Source organism: Sapajus apella, unplaced genomic scaffold (genome assembly GCF_009761245.1).
Source record: "Sapajus apella isolate SASKATOON/1434 unplaced genomic scaffold, GSC_monkey_1.0 scaffold43, whole genome shotgun sequence".
NCBI lineage: Eukaryota > Metazoa > Chordata > Mammalia > Primates > Cebidae > Sapajus > Sapajus apella.
In genome coordinates this window covers 824,118-836,874 of record NW_022436983.1, presented here as the reverse complement: position 1 = coordinate 836,874, position 12,757 = coordinate 824,118, and the positions used below count along the sequence as shown (strand labels likewise).

The window sequence follows — 12,757 nt, the reverse complement described above, 5'->3', positions numbered from 1 at the left end:
CACACACACACACACACACACACACACACACACACACACACACACACGGTTTCACATGCTTACTGGTAGACGCGGGTTATCAATGAAATACTTCTTTTCTCAAGATATGAATTCTTAATTTTATTTTGAACTTGAATTATTTCTTTAACAGATAATGTACATGTACTACAGAAAGAGAATGCAGGCAAGCAAAAAAAATAAATGAACATAACCACCTAGAGAAAATGGTTTTGTTTTTTGTTTTTTGAGATGGAGTCTCACTGTGTCACCCAGGCTGGAGTGCAGTGGCGTAATCTCAGCTCACTGCAACCTCCACCTCTCGGCTCAAGCACTTCTCATGCCTCAGCTGAGATTATAGGCTTGCGCCACCACACCCAGCTAATTTGTTTTATTTTTAGTAGAGACAGTTTTTTGCCATGTTGGCCAGGCTGGTCTCTAACTCTCAGCCTCAGGTGATCCACCCACCTCGGCCTCCCAAAGTGCTGGGATTACAGGTGTGAGCCACCGCTGTAATGTTAACTTCACAAAATGTTTTAGGCATATGAATACATAGAACAAATTGGGTCATAGGATGAGTAATCTGACTTTCCACTTCATAGCTTGAACATCTTTCCATTTCAATAAATACATCGTTATTCTTCAAAGCTACATACACTGAAACGATGTTTAAAAATAACCCCTGTTGGGAATACAAAAAAAGCATACTCAGTCCTCAACTATGGCAACATTATTGACTTAATTATTGGACTTATGCAAGGTGGGTAAGCTGACCTGGGGGACGAGAGTTCCTTTCCTTACAAACATTCCACTTCCTGGCTATTCGGCCTTTCTTGTCACTACGCCTGTGGGAGGAAGCTATTGGCCCTGCTCCTGGGCCCAGGAATGCTGCTGCTGCCTTGAATAGCTGTGTGAACAGTCCTTCTATGGGCAAGAGGCAGCCCGCCTGGGTACCTGAATGTCTTCTCACTTGGGCCTGTACTTCCCATGCTCACCCTGAAATTCAGACCAGATGCATTCTCAGGGCAAAATGTCGTAAAACTCTCAAGCAGGAGAGAAAGCCTGCGGTTCTCATTTCAGAGGTGGAATAAAAACAAAATGTCTTCTGGAAGGGCTCCGGGACCTAGACCTCCCTGGCACCAGGGAATGACGGCCAGCTCCCATGTGCCCAGCCTGCCCTGGGACCCACGTGGGCGGGCTCCTTTCTCAGGAATGCGTTCTCAAAGGCCCCGCCAGGTGTAGCGGGGGCTGGAAAATAGCACAAACCCAAGTGTCCGCTACAAAGCAGCAGTCCTGGAAGTGAAGGAGGGGGTCTCTTAAAACTCACCAAAGCCTGCCTTCCTCTGAAGAACCAAGGGAGGGCTCTTTTTTCCCTACAGTGACATTCAAAGTGGTGCTGTGTCTATTGGAACTAAACTAAGGGTAATTTCTCTTCTTTTCACCGTTCCCGCATCTCAGTACAAGTGGACCAGACTGTGCTGAGTGGCGTCATCTCCTAGTTTCAAGGCGGTCTCCCATCTGACTTTGAGCCCTCGCTCTCTGACCCCCCAGGGCCCCTCTCATGGAGTCTGAGCAGCTGCTGCAGGGAGGCCCGGGAGCCCCTGGGACGGGCAGCCCAGGAGCCCGCAGCATCGCTGCAGGCTCGGGAACTGTAACTACGCCTGAAGCCAACTAAAGTGAACGCCACTATGGCTGAGTTAGAAGCTCCTGCAGGAACACAGGAGTGGGGCCGACTCCTGGAATGCGGCTCCGGATCGCTTATAAATGCGCTAAGAAAAAACGCCACCGAAAAACTTGATACGCGTTGTTGCTTTGGTTCAGAATGGTAAAAAGCCTATCCTTTGTATCCGGTGACAGGGTTAACTAGCAACCCTTGAAACCAGTGGAACTCAAAAAGCAAAACAAAAAGCCATTGTACCCAGCCGCCCCGGGACCTGGGCCGGCGCCCTTGGGAAGTCTGGCGCGAAAGGAGGGGTGGCTTCGGTTTCAGGGCCGAGCTCGCCTCCCCCGGGTTGGGTTCAGTGGCCGGGCCGGATGGGTCATAGGCAACCCCGGGAGGAGCCCGGTCCCGGCGCGCGGCTGGGCTGCCCACGGAGCTGGCACTTGTCACTCGCCGTCCCCGGCACGGGAGTCCGCGGGGAGACCCGGAAGGGCGGAGGGAGGGACCGCGGCGAGGACCCCGGTGATTCACCCTGCGGAGCCGGGGGCGGGCGCCGCGTGGGGGGCAGGCAAGCCCGCGCTCGGGGCGGTGGCGCCGGGCACGGAGGAGTTAAGGAGGTGGTGACGGCGACGCCCCGCCTCTCCCTGCCAGTCCCGCTCCCCAAGGGGCCGCGGCGCCCCGCCCTATTTATAGCAGCGGTACCAGGCGCGCCGCGTCTCTCCGCAGGCCCCGGCCGCGGTGTCTCCGAGTCTTGAGCGAAAGCGCCATGGAGCGGCCGGCGCCCCTGGCCGTGCTGCCCTTCTCGGACCCCGCGCACGCCCTCAGCCTGCTGCGCGGCCTGAGCCAGCTCCGCGCCGAGCGCAAGTTCCTGGACGTGACCCTGGAGGCGGCAGGCGGGCGCGACTTCCCGGCGCACCGCGCTGTGCTGGCCGCCGCCAGCCCCTACTTCCGCGCCATGTTCGCCGGGCAGCTGCGCGAGAGCCGCGCCGAGCGGGTGCGCCTGCACGGAGTACCGCCCGACATGCTGCAGCTGCTGCTGGACTTCAGCTACACGGGCCGCGTGGCCGTGAGCGGCGACAACGCCGAGCCGCTGCTGCGCGCCGCCGACCTGCTGCAGTTCCCGGCCGTGAAGGAGGCTTGCGGCGCCTTCCTGCAGCAGCAGCTGGACCTGGCTAACTGCCTGGACATGCAGGACTTCGCCGAGGCCTTCAGCTGCGCGGGGTTGGCGAGCGCGGCGCAGCGCTTCATCCTGCGCCACGTGGGCGAGCTGGGCGCGGAGCAGCTGGAGCGGCTGCCGCTGGCACGCTTGCTGCGCTACCTGCGGGACGACGGGCTGTGCGTGCCCAAGGAGGAGGCCGCCTACCAGCTGGCGCTGCGCTGGGTCCGCGCCGACCCGCCGCGCCGCGCCACGCACTGGCCGCAGCTGCTGGAGGCCGTGCGCCTGCCCTTCGTGCGACGCTTCTACCTGCTGGCACACGTCGAGGCTGAGCCGCTGGTGGCGCGCTGCCCGCCCTGCCTGCGCCTCCTGCGCGAGGCGCGCGACTTCCAGGCAGCGCGCTATGACCGCCACGACCGCGGGCCCTGCCCCCGAATGCGTCCTCGCCCCTCCACTGGCCTCGCCGAGATCCTCGTGCTCGTGGGAGGCTGCGACCAGGACTGCGACGAGCTGGTCACTGTCGACTGCTACAACCCGCAGACGGGCCAGTGGCGCTACCTAGCCGAATTCCCAGACCACCTAGGCGGGGGTTACAGCATCGTGGCGCTGGGCAATGACATCTACGTGACGGGTGAGTGGGCCGAGGGCTGGGCAGGCTCTCTGAGGTGGAGCCTCGCCGGTGCGGGAGCCTGGCTACCCGCAGGAGAAACGCACAGAGCCTGGAATCTTAGGGCCGCACCTGAGTCCAAGCTGGGGCCCGGGTGACTGCATTTCTCTGGGCGATACTTTTCAAGTATCATCCTTGGAAAGTATCGCCCCTTGTGTGAGCCGTGACAAGTAATTGCTTGTGAGTCTCTGTGACCCGTGCGGCCGGGGCGCCGGGCTGAGCCAACTCCGTGCCCCGAAGGTGCCTCCCCACTTGGTTGGAAGATAACTGGGGCATTCACCCCGCACAATGGCTGTTTTCTTTTCCTCCTTAAGGAATCTAGGGACAGGCAGGAGGCTGACGCCCGGTGGTGAGGCATCTGTTCTCCCCCAGCAGGGGAATGTCGCCCTCCCTGCTGAGCCACCCCCGCCCCCTGACTCACTCTTTGTCACCGGTGACACGGTTCACCTAGGCGCTGTACTGTGGTCACATGGTGTTTAGGCTGACCTCCCCAGAGACTGTAAACATGGTCACATGTTAGAGATTTTCTTCAGTTACTTGGCACAAGCCCCAAAACACTGCCGAGTCATGGTAGGCGGGTCCCAGGCCGCCTGGGTTTGGGCTTCTCCTGCAGTTTTTATTGAAGATAAATCCCAGTTTAAACACTAGGCTACCTCCTTCCCCGGGGTGAGGAAGGGCGGTCTCTGTAACTGCTATATAAGGAAAGAACCCACCAAGCAGGCATGTGAGGCAGTTATCAGGCAAGGAGGTGGGGACTGGGATGTCACAGCTGCTGTGCCCAGCCTTGCATGTTCGCCAGAGAGCCCACTCTGGGACGTGCCCTGAGTTCCAGTGGGACTCTGAGCTGTCAAATGGGACAGTTGCTGGGCTCTGTGGACACAGCTCCCTTGCCCTGCAGCTCCGAGTCCAGCCTCTGCTGGAATCTGCCAGAGTCGGTTCGTCTTTCCAATCTGAGGTTGTCCCCAAGTTGACTGGAGACTGTGTCCCTCCCCTCTCCCCAAAGTCTGACCAATGTTTTCGAGCAGAGAATTGCTTCCCAGAACTAGTCAGACTCGCCCCAGCTTTCTGCACACCCTTCCATAAATGTCTCAGCAGAGCAGTTAATCCCCTGGGTTTAGGCAGGTGGTTGGGTCATTCCATTCAGCTGCCTTTCACACAGCTCCATGGAAGGGAGGAGGCCGGCAGAGTGCGCTTCCTAAGAACAAGAACTTGCTCTTCCTTTAGAGCTCAGGGCTGTGAGACAGAATGTCCTGTCTGCTCAGTCCTGGTGGCGCCAGTCTGGGAGGCCAAGGGGTGCAGCCCCAGGATTCTTGGGGTTCCTTCATGTTCTGGGGTTTCTAACAGCCCTGATAGACCTGGTGTAATTTATGATTACACCTAGTAGCATTTTTATTGAAATTCAAAATAGAGGGCCGGGTGCAGTAGCTCACATCAGTAATCCCAGCACTTTGGGAGATCAAGGTGGGTGGATCTCTTGAGCTCAGGAGTTTAAGACTGGCCTGGGCAGCATGGCAAAACCCCGTCTCAACAAAAAATACATAAATTAGCCCAGTGTGGCAGTGTGTGCCACCTACTCGGGAGGCTGATGTGGGAGGATTGCTTGAGCCCAGGAGGTGGAGGTTGCAGTGAGCTGGGATCATGCCACTGCCTTCCAGCCTGGGTGGCAGCAAGACTGCATCAAAAAAAAAAAAAAAAGTAATTCAGGCAGAAGAGTATACAAATTGTACTAAACACAGCTTGATGGATTTTCCTAAACAAAACACAGCTTTGTAACCTGTACCAGAATCAAGAAGTGGGCTGTATGTTGTTAGGTCTCTTGCTTATAGGAGGATGTGGGCTTCTGCTCTTCTAGTCCTGGCAGAACCTTGTTTGGAGGGTGCCCAGGAACCCTAGGACTTAGTGAGCAAGTCCCTGTGCACCCTGCAGACATGCTCTGTGGCTCCTCAGCAGAGCTGTTCCACGGCCGGGTGCTCTGGTCGGCTGAGGTGTCCAGAGGAGGCTGCCAGATTCTTCGGCATTGCACCCAGGACCTTTGGTAGAGGCTTGGCGGTGGTTGTCTCGTTGGCAGTGCTCAGCATGTGCTCTGCCTTAGCCACAGCATGTGGCCTCGGCTTTGGGGAGAGGACGTGTGTCTGAGGTGAAGCCCAGTGACATTAAAATTCCTCCCAAGGGAGAGGCCCTCTCGGAAGTTCAGGAGGGTGCAGATGGGTGACTCGCCGCGAGTGGGCTGAACCTGCCCGTCATGCACCCTGGCAGGTGGGTCCGATGGCTCCCGGCTCTACGACTGCGTGTGGAGGTACAACTCAAGCGTGAATGAGTGGACGGAGGTGGCACCCATGCTGAAGGCCCGCGAGTACCACAGCTCCTCTGTGCTGGATGGACTGCTGTACGTGGTGGCTGCTGACAGCACTGAGCGCTATGACCACACCACCGACTCCTGGGAGGCCCTGCAGCCCATGACCTATCCCATGGACAACTGCTCCACCACCGCCTGCCGCGGCCGGCTCTATGCCATCGGCTCCCTGGCCGGCAAGGAGACCATGGTGATGCAGTGCTATGACCCCAACACTGACCTGTGGTCGCTGGTGGACTGTGGCCAGCTCCCGCCCTGGTCCTTCGCCCCCAAGACTGTGACTCTGAATGGACTCATGTACTTTGTCAGGTGAGTTGCAGGTGCCGAGCCACACTGTGTGTTTGGCATCTCTTACCAGGTCCTGCACTAACCACATCATGGCTGCTCTCCCCTTTCTGCAGATGAGAAACTGAGGCCTAGCTGGGGTCAGAGGCTGGGTCTGTCTCTGTGGTTTTTTTTTTTTTTTTTTTGGCGGGATAGTGCTCTAGGCTGGATTTCAATGGTTTTTTTTTGGGACGGAGTTTCGCTCTTGTTACCCAGGCTGGAGTGCAATGGCGCAATCTCGGCTCACCGCAACCTCCGCCTCCTGGGTTCAGGCAATTCTCCTGCCTCAGCCTCCTGAGTAGCTGGGATTACAGGCACGCGCCACCATGCCCAGCTAATTTTTTGTATTTTTAGTAGAGACGGGGTTTCACCATGTTGACCAGGATGGTCTCGATCTCTTGACCTCGTGATCCACCTGCCTCGGCCTCCCAAAGTGCTGGGATTACAGGCTTGAGCCACCGCGCCCGGCCCAGAGTTCTACTTTTGTTGTCCAGGCTAGAGTACGATGGCACGATCTTGGCTCACTGCAACTTCTGCCCCCCATGTTCAAGCCATTCTCCTGCCTCAGCCTCCCAAGTAGCTGTGATTACAGGTGTGCACCACCATGCCCAGCTAATTTTTGTATTTTTAGTAGAGATGGGGTTTCACCATGTTGGTCAGGCTGGCCTTGAACTCCTGACCTCATGTGATCCACCTGCATCAGCCTCCCAAAGTCTGGGATTACAGCATGAGCCACCATTCCTGGGCTGTTTTTTTTTTTTTTGGAGATGGAGTCTCACTCTGTCACCCAGGCTAGAGTACAGTGGTGCAGTCATGGCCCACTGCAGCCTCAACCTCCTGGGCTCAAGCAATCCTTCCACCAGCCTCCCAGGTAGCTGGGACCACAGGCATGTGCCACCATACCTGGTTAATTTTTAATTTTTTTGTGAAGACAGGGTCTCGCTATATTGCCCAGGTTGGTCTCAAATTCTGACCTCAAATGATCCTCCCACATTTCCTGCCTCCCAGAGTGTTGGGATTACAGACGTGAGCCCCCACATCTGGCCAGGCCAGGTCTTTCTGAGCTAGAGTGCTTGTTTTATTCCTTTGAGTTTAAGGAAAACTCCAGATTTTCTTAATCAAAGGATTTTAAGGGCGGTGGAGTTGGGTTCTTCGAGGGAAGAGCCGACTGTAGTCTGGGCAGCGTGGAGCAGAGACAGGCAGCCTGCAGGTCATCGTGTGTCTACTGGCCTTGATGACCTGTCTGGTCACAGCCAAATGCTGCCTCCAACTGGTTGGTAGTCATCAATGATGGCACAGGACAGCCCCTGCCTGCTGTACTCCACTGCGTCTTCACACACCTTGCTGCTCCTTCCCAGCTTAGAGTCTGCCTGAAGCTCTGGGTCCAGGAGGGAAGGGGAGAAACTGAATGACAGTCCCCACTGTGCCTTTTCGGTCTGGGGCTTTGAACGGGGAGCTTGGAAGATGTGAGCTCCCTGCTCCTTGGCCCCGTGCCTCTCACTGCCAGAGCTGCATTGGCCTTAGCCTTGGCCTTTGCCCCACCCCACGAAACAGGAGGATCCTTACCAGGCTTTTGGGGTGAGCACCAAAAAGAACAGGGGTGGCATTGTTACGCAAGTAGCTGGGCACCTCCACGTGCCAAGGGCCAACAGTCTTGCTCTGAGAAAGCCCTGGAATCTGAGCCAGCTCTGGTCCCATTATAAAACATCGTCTGACCCTTTGCCCAGCTCTCCCTCCCCCAAGTTGTGAAGGTGTCTTCAAAGAGGGGGTGGAGATGGCTATAAATACAACCTATCAGAGCGCTAGAACCTTCTTTTCAGCTCCTAGGCAGTGGTTCCAGGCCCAGTGCCTTTAAGAGTCCTCCTCCCCTCCCCCATCTGTCCTAGAGTAAGATATGATGTGCCCCAGGGAGATCTGCCTGCTGAGTTAACCTTCCCACAGGGAAGCACAAGGGTCTGGCACCCCCCACCCCGTCACTTCTAGCTTTTAGCAGGGTTTCCTAAGCCACCTGCACGTGTAGGAGGAGGCAGTGCTCTGGAAAGGCTGCATCTGTTCATTCTACCAATGTGGCCTGTGCCAGAGGCGGGGTTCCCAGGCTCAGCCTGAGTGGAGGATGCTGGAGCCTGGAAGAGAAGGCTCGGCCTGCCGGGGCCCTGCTTGGGGCTGGTCGGCTTGGGATATTTGTCCCTGTGCCACCTTGTCTGTGCACTTTGACTCTTCAAGAGCCACATAACCCTCCCCCAAGAACACCACCTGTCTTTGACTAGCTTGTGTCTAGTACATGCCATCTTCGGGGAGGCCATAGCCTTGGCCGTTGTCTGTGTGACCCACGAATGAGCTGAGCCTCCCTCCCCTTGGTTCTGGTACAAGATGGCTCCTTGGCTGGGGTCCAGTAGCCCCCTCTGGGAATGCCGGCGACCTCTGTCCAGCCCAGCGTCCAGGCTGTGTTTTGCAGGTCTCTGCTGGGGAAAGAAAGGGCAGCCTAGCAGATTCCAGTGTTTAATGATCATCATCACCCCCATAGGGCCCACAAACTGAGGGTGGATTTGACATTTTGAAATGGGGGCTAAAAATCAAGACAAGAGTAACATTTCAAGTTACACAGAATGTAACTGTCAGTGTCCATGAATGAAGTTTCCTTGGAATGCAGCCAGCTGCTTATCTGCATTATCTGGGGCTGGTTTTCTGGTTTTGTACTGGAGTGTCTGGTCCACAACTACTGTTGTTTGTTTTGTAGTGTCTTTGCGTTACTTTGTTGTTGTTGTTGTTTTGTTGTTGAGACGGAGTGTTGCTCTTGTTGCCCAGGCTGGAGTGCAATGGTGCATTCTTGGCTCACTACAAACTCCGCCTCCCAGGTTCAAGTGATTCTCTTGCCTCAGCCTCTCGAGTAGCTGGGATTACAGGCATGAGCCACCACGCCCAGCTAATACTGTATTTTTAGTAGGAACGGATTTTCTCCATTTTGGTCAGGCTGGTCTCTAACTCCCAGCCTCAGGTGATTCACCTGCCCTGACCTTACAAAGTGTTGGGATTACGGGCGTGAGCCACAAAGCCGGCACTTTTTTTTTTTTTTTTTTTTTTTTCTCCAAGAGACAGAGTGTCACTCACTCTGTCACCCAGGCTGGAGTGCAGTACACTCTGCTCGCTGCAATCTCTGCCTCCCAGGTGCAAGTGATTCTCTTGCCTCAGCCTCCCGGGCAGCTAGTCTTACAGGCACGTACCGCCACACCCTGCTAATTTTTATATTTTTAGTAGAGACAGGGTTTTACCATATTGGCCATGCTGGTCTCTAACTCCTGACTTAAGGCACTCCACCTGCCTCAGCCTCCCAAAGCGCTGGAATTATAGACGTGAGCCACAGTGCCTGGCCTGTATCTTTTTTGCTTTTCAAGGCTGTGCCTTTGAGCCTTTTTCTGTGGGAAAAAGAAGGTTGTCAAATGAAGTTGAAGGGGTCTTGATCCCAAAGTGAGGGGCACTTCAACATCATAGTGAACAGGGCAGGGTTGGGGGCTCCCAGTGATACTGGGGACAGTGGCAAGGAATGCTCCAGGGCATGTGGGGATGCACAGTGAAGCCAGGAACCTGTTTAAAGATCTAAAGGGAGCTCCTGTAGCCTTGATACTAGGGGGACAGCCACCTTGGTACAGAGCGATGGGGAGGCATTGAAGGTGCTTCAGGTCCTCAAAATCCTGATCTTCAAGTTTGGGAGCAAAGGTTCCAGCCCTGATGCCCTGGCTGGGTGGGCACAGGGGGCTAAAATTGGCCCCTAAGAGCTGGGGATGGAGCCCACCTGGAAAGGGAGCTGCTGGATGGCATCAGAAAGATCCAGATCACTGGGGAAGTCAGTGACTCGGGGAGATTCCGCTCCAGCCCTGTGCACCTGAGGGCGTTTTCTCCTCGCTCTGAGCAGTTGTCCTTCCACTGCCCCCTCTGCAGGGATGACTCCGCCGAGGTGGACGTGTACAACCCGACAAAGAACCAATGGGACAAGATCCCGGCCATGAATCAGGTAATGTTCAGGCAGGCCAGCGTTGGAAGCTCAGGCTGGTCCTGATTTTGCAACCCAAGTGTCATCATGATGAGTGTTTGGAATCCACCACCATGATGGGTGGGTCTCATCTCAGTGAATACAAGGCTGCTGTTGTCCTTGTTTTGCACTTGAGGCTCACTGAGACACAGAGGTTGAGTAACATCCCAGGATGACACAGCTTAGCATGCATTTGACCAGTATTTATTCAGTGTCAACTATAAGCCAGAGAGCAGAAGGAAGTGAGGGCATCCAGCCATCTGGGGACACCTGTTCCAGAGAGGGACAGCAGGTACAGAGGCCCTGCGGCAGGGTGTCCTGGCATGTGCTTGGGTATGCCAGCGGCCAGTGTGGCTGGAGCAGTCAGCGTGAGGTCTGTGCCCTGCCTTTTTATTTTTGACAGTGTCTTGCTCTGTCACCCAGGCTGGAGTGCAGTCGTGCAATCATGGCTCACCGCAGCCTCTACCTCCTGGGCTCAGGCGATCCTCCCACCTTAGCCTCCTGAGTAGCTGAGACTACAGGCCTGTGCTGCCGCACCCAGCTATTTTTTTTTTTTCTCATATGTAGACGCAATAGGATATTTTTTTAAAAATTTTTGAAGCCGGGCGCGGTGGCTCACGCCTGTAATCCCAGCACTTTGGGAGGCCGAGATGGGTGGATCACGAGGTCAAGAGATCGAGACCATCCTGGTCAACATGGTGAAACCCCATCTTTACTAAAAATACAAAAAAATTAGCCGGGCATGGTGGCGCGTGCCTGTAATCCCAGCTACTCAGGAGGCTGAGGCAGGAGAATTGCCTGAACCCAGGAGGCGGAGGTTGCGGTGAGCCGAGATTGCGCCATTGCACTCCAGCCTGGGTAACAAGAGCGAAACTCCATCTCAAAAAAAAAAAAAAAAAAAAAAAATTTTTGTAGAGACAGGGTCTTGCTATGTTGCCCAGGCTGGTCTCAAACTCCTGGCCTCAAGTGACCCTCCTGTCTGGGTTCCCAAAGAGCTAGGATTACAGGGGTGAGCCACCACACCCGGCAGGTTCCTGAGGAACCCACTGTGGGGATACTTCTACTGTCACCTGCTGTGGGTTCTGAATAGGACAGCCAGGGTCCATTCCTTCGCTCTGGGCTTGAGAAGAGGGGTGCTGAGGCTGGCAGTGTGATGGTAACAGGGAAGGCTCAGTGCCATTTGGCCATGTAAGCAGTCTTAGTCCTAGGTACATATCACACTGCCCATAGCCTTCTTTCCTGTCTTAACATTTCCAACCCTACACTCCATGACATCTAGCCTCACAGGTTAACATCCTTACATTTAAGAGACTTGGCTGGGTGCTGTGGCTCATGCCTGTAATCCCAACACTTTGGGAGGCTGAGGCAGGCGGATCACAAAGTCAGGAGTTCGAGACTAGCCTGGCCAACCAGGTGAAACCCCATCTCTATTAAAAATACAAAAATCAGCCACACATGGTGGTGCGCATCTATAATCCCAGCTACTTGGAGGGCCGAGGCAGGAGAATCACTTGAACCCAGGAGGTGGAAGTTCAGTGAGCCGAGATGACACGGCTACACGCCAGCCTGGGCTACAGAGCAAGACTCCATCTCAAAAAAAAAAAAAAAAAAAAAAGACCTGGGCAGGGTCAGTGGCTCATGCCTGTAACCCCAGCAAGCACTTTGGGAGGCCAAGGCAGGCGGATCACCTGAGGTTGGGTGTTTGAGACCAGCCTGACCAACATGGAGAAACCCCACCTCTGTTTAAAATAGAAAAAATTTGGCCAGACGCAGTGGCTCACACCTGTAACCTCAGCACTTTGGGAGGCGGAGGCAAGCAGATCACTTGAGGCTGGGAGTTGGAGACCCGCCCAGACAACATGGTGAAACCCCATCTCTATCGAAAATAAAAAAATTAGCTGGGTAGGGTGGTGTGCATCTGTAATCCCAGCTACTCGGGAGACTGAAGCACAAAAACTGCTTGAACCTGGGAGGCAGAGGTTGTAGTAAGTAGAGGCTGTACCATTGCACTCCAGCCTGGGTGACACAGTGAGACTCTGTCACAAAAAAAAAGAAAGAAAAAGGGAGTAAGGTGCAGTAATATCCAGGCCTTTCTATTTACCCACCGACTTACCCAGAGCAACCGCCAGCCCTGCAGGCTTGCTCCATTCATGGTAGGTGCCCTACACGTCCCATTTGTTATCTCTTATATTGAATTTTACTCTACCTTTTCTTTTTTTTGGCGGGGGGGGGGGAATGGAGTCTCACTCTGTCACCCACGCAGTGACGTGACCTCGGCTCACTACAACCTCCATCTCCCAGGTTCAAGCGCTCATCCTCACCCTCCCAAGCAGTTGGGGTTACAGGCTCTCACCGCCATGCCTGGCTAATTTTTTTTTTTTAGTAGTATTTTTAGTAGAGATGGGGTTTCACCACATTGGCCAGGTTGGTCTCAAACTCCTGACCTCAACTGGTCCACCTGCCTCGGCCTCTTAAAGTGCAGGGATTACAGGTGTGAGCCACTGCCTTGACATGTATCTTTCCTATGGTTACATATGTTTATGTATACAAACACTTATGCTGTGCTACAGTTG

At 54.9% G+C, this 12,757-nt stretch overlaps 1 protein-coding gene and 1 long non-coding RNA gene across 3 annotated transcripts in view; one reads left to right on the top strand and one right to left on the bottom strand.

The window, feature by feature from the left end:
• Positions 1-7,396, bottom strand: part of LOC116566219 — a 7,699-nt gene extending 303 nt beyond the window's left edge. Inside the window, exons 1-2 of the long non-coding RNA XR_004275801.1 lie at positions 7,384-7,396; positions 6,894-6,898 (exon numbers count right to left, since the gene is read on the bottom strand). This is a non-coding gene — a long non-coding RNA (uncharacterized LOC116566219). The remainder of the gene's footprint in view (positions 1-6,893; positions 6,899-7,383) is intronic.
• The window catches only part of KLHL21 (kelch like family member 21), an 18,264-nt gene continuing 7,841 nt past the window's right edge, over positions 2,335-12,757 (top strand). The window contains exons 1-3 of one of the 2 annotated variants that reach the window (XM_032300255.1): positions 2,335-3,444; positions 5,737-6,142; positions 10,094-10,166. In XM_032300255.1, the coding sequence (XP_032156146.1) occupies positions 2,424-3,444; positions 5,737-6,142; positions 10,094-10,166 (1,500 nt within the window). In that variant the 5' untranslated portion in view covers positions 2,335-2,423. The remainder of the gene's footprint in view (positions 3,445-5,736; positions 6,143-10,093; positions 10,167-12,757) is intronic. The other variant, XM_032300254.1, reaches the window with a different exon arrangement.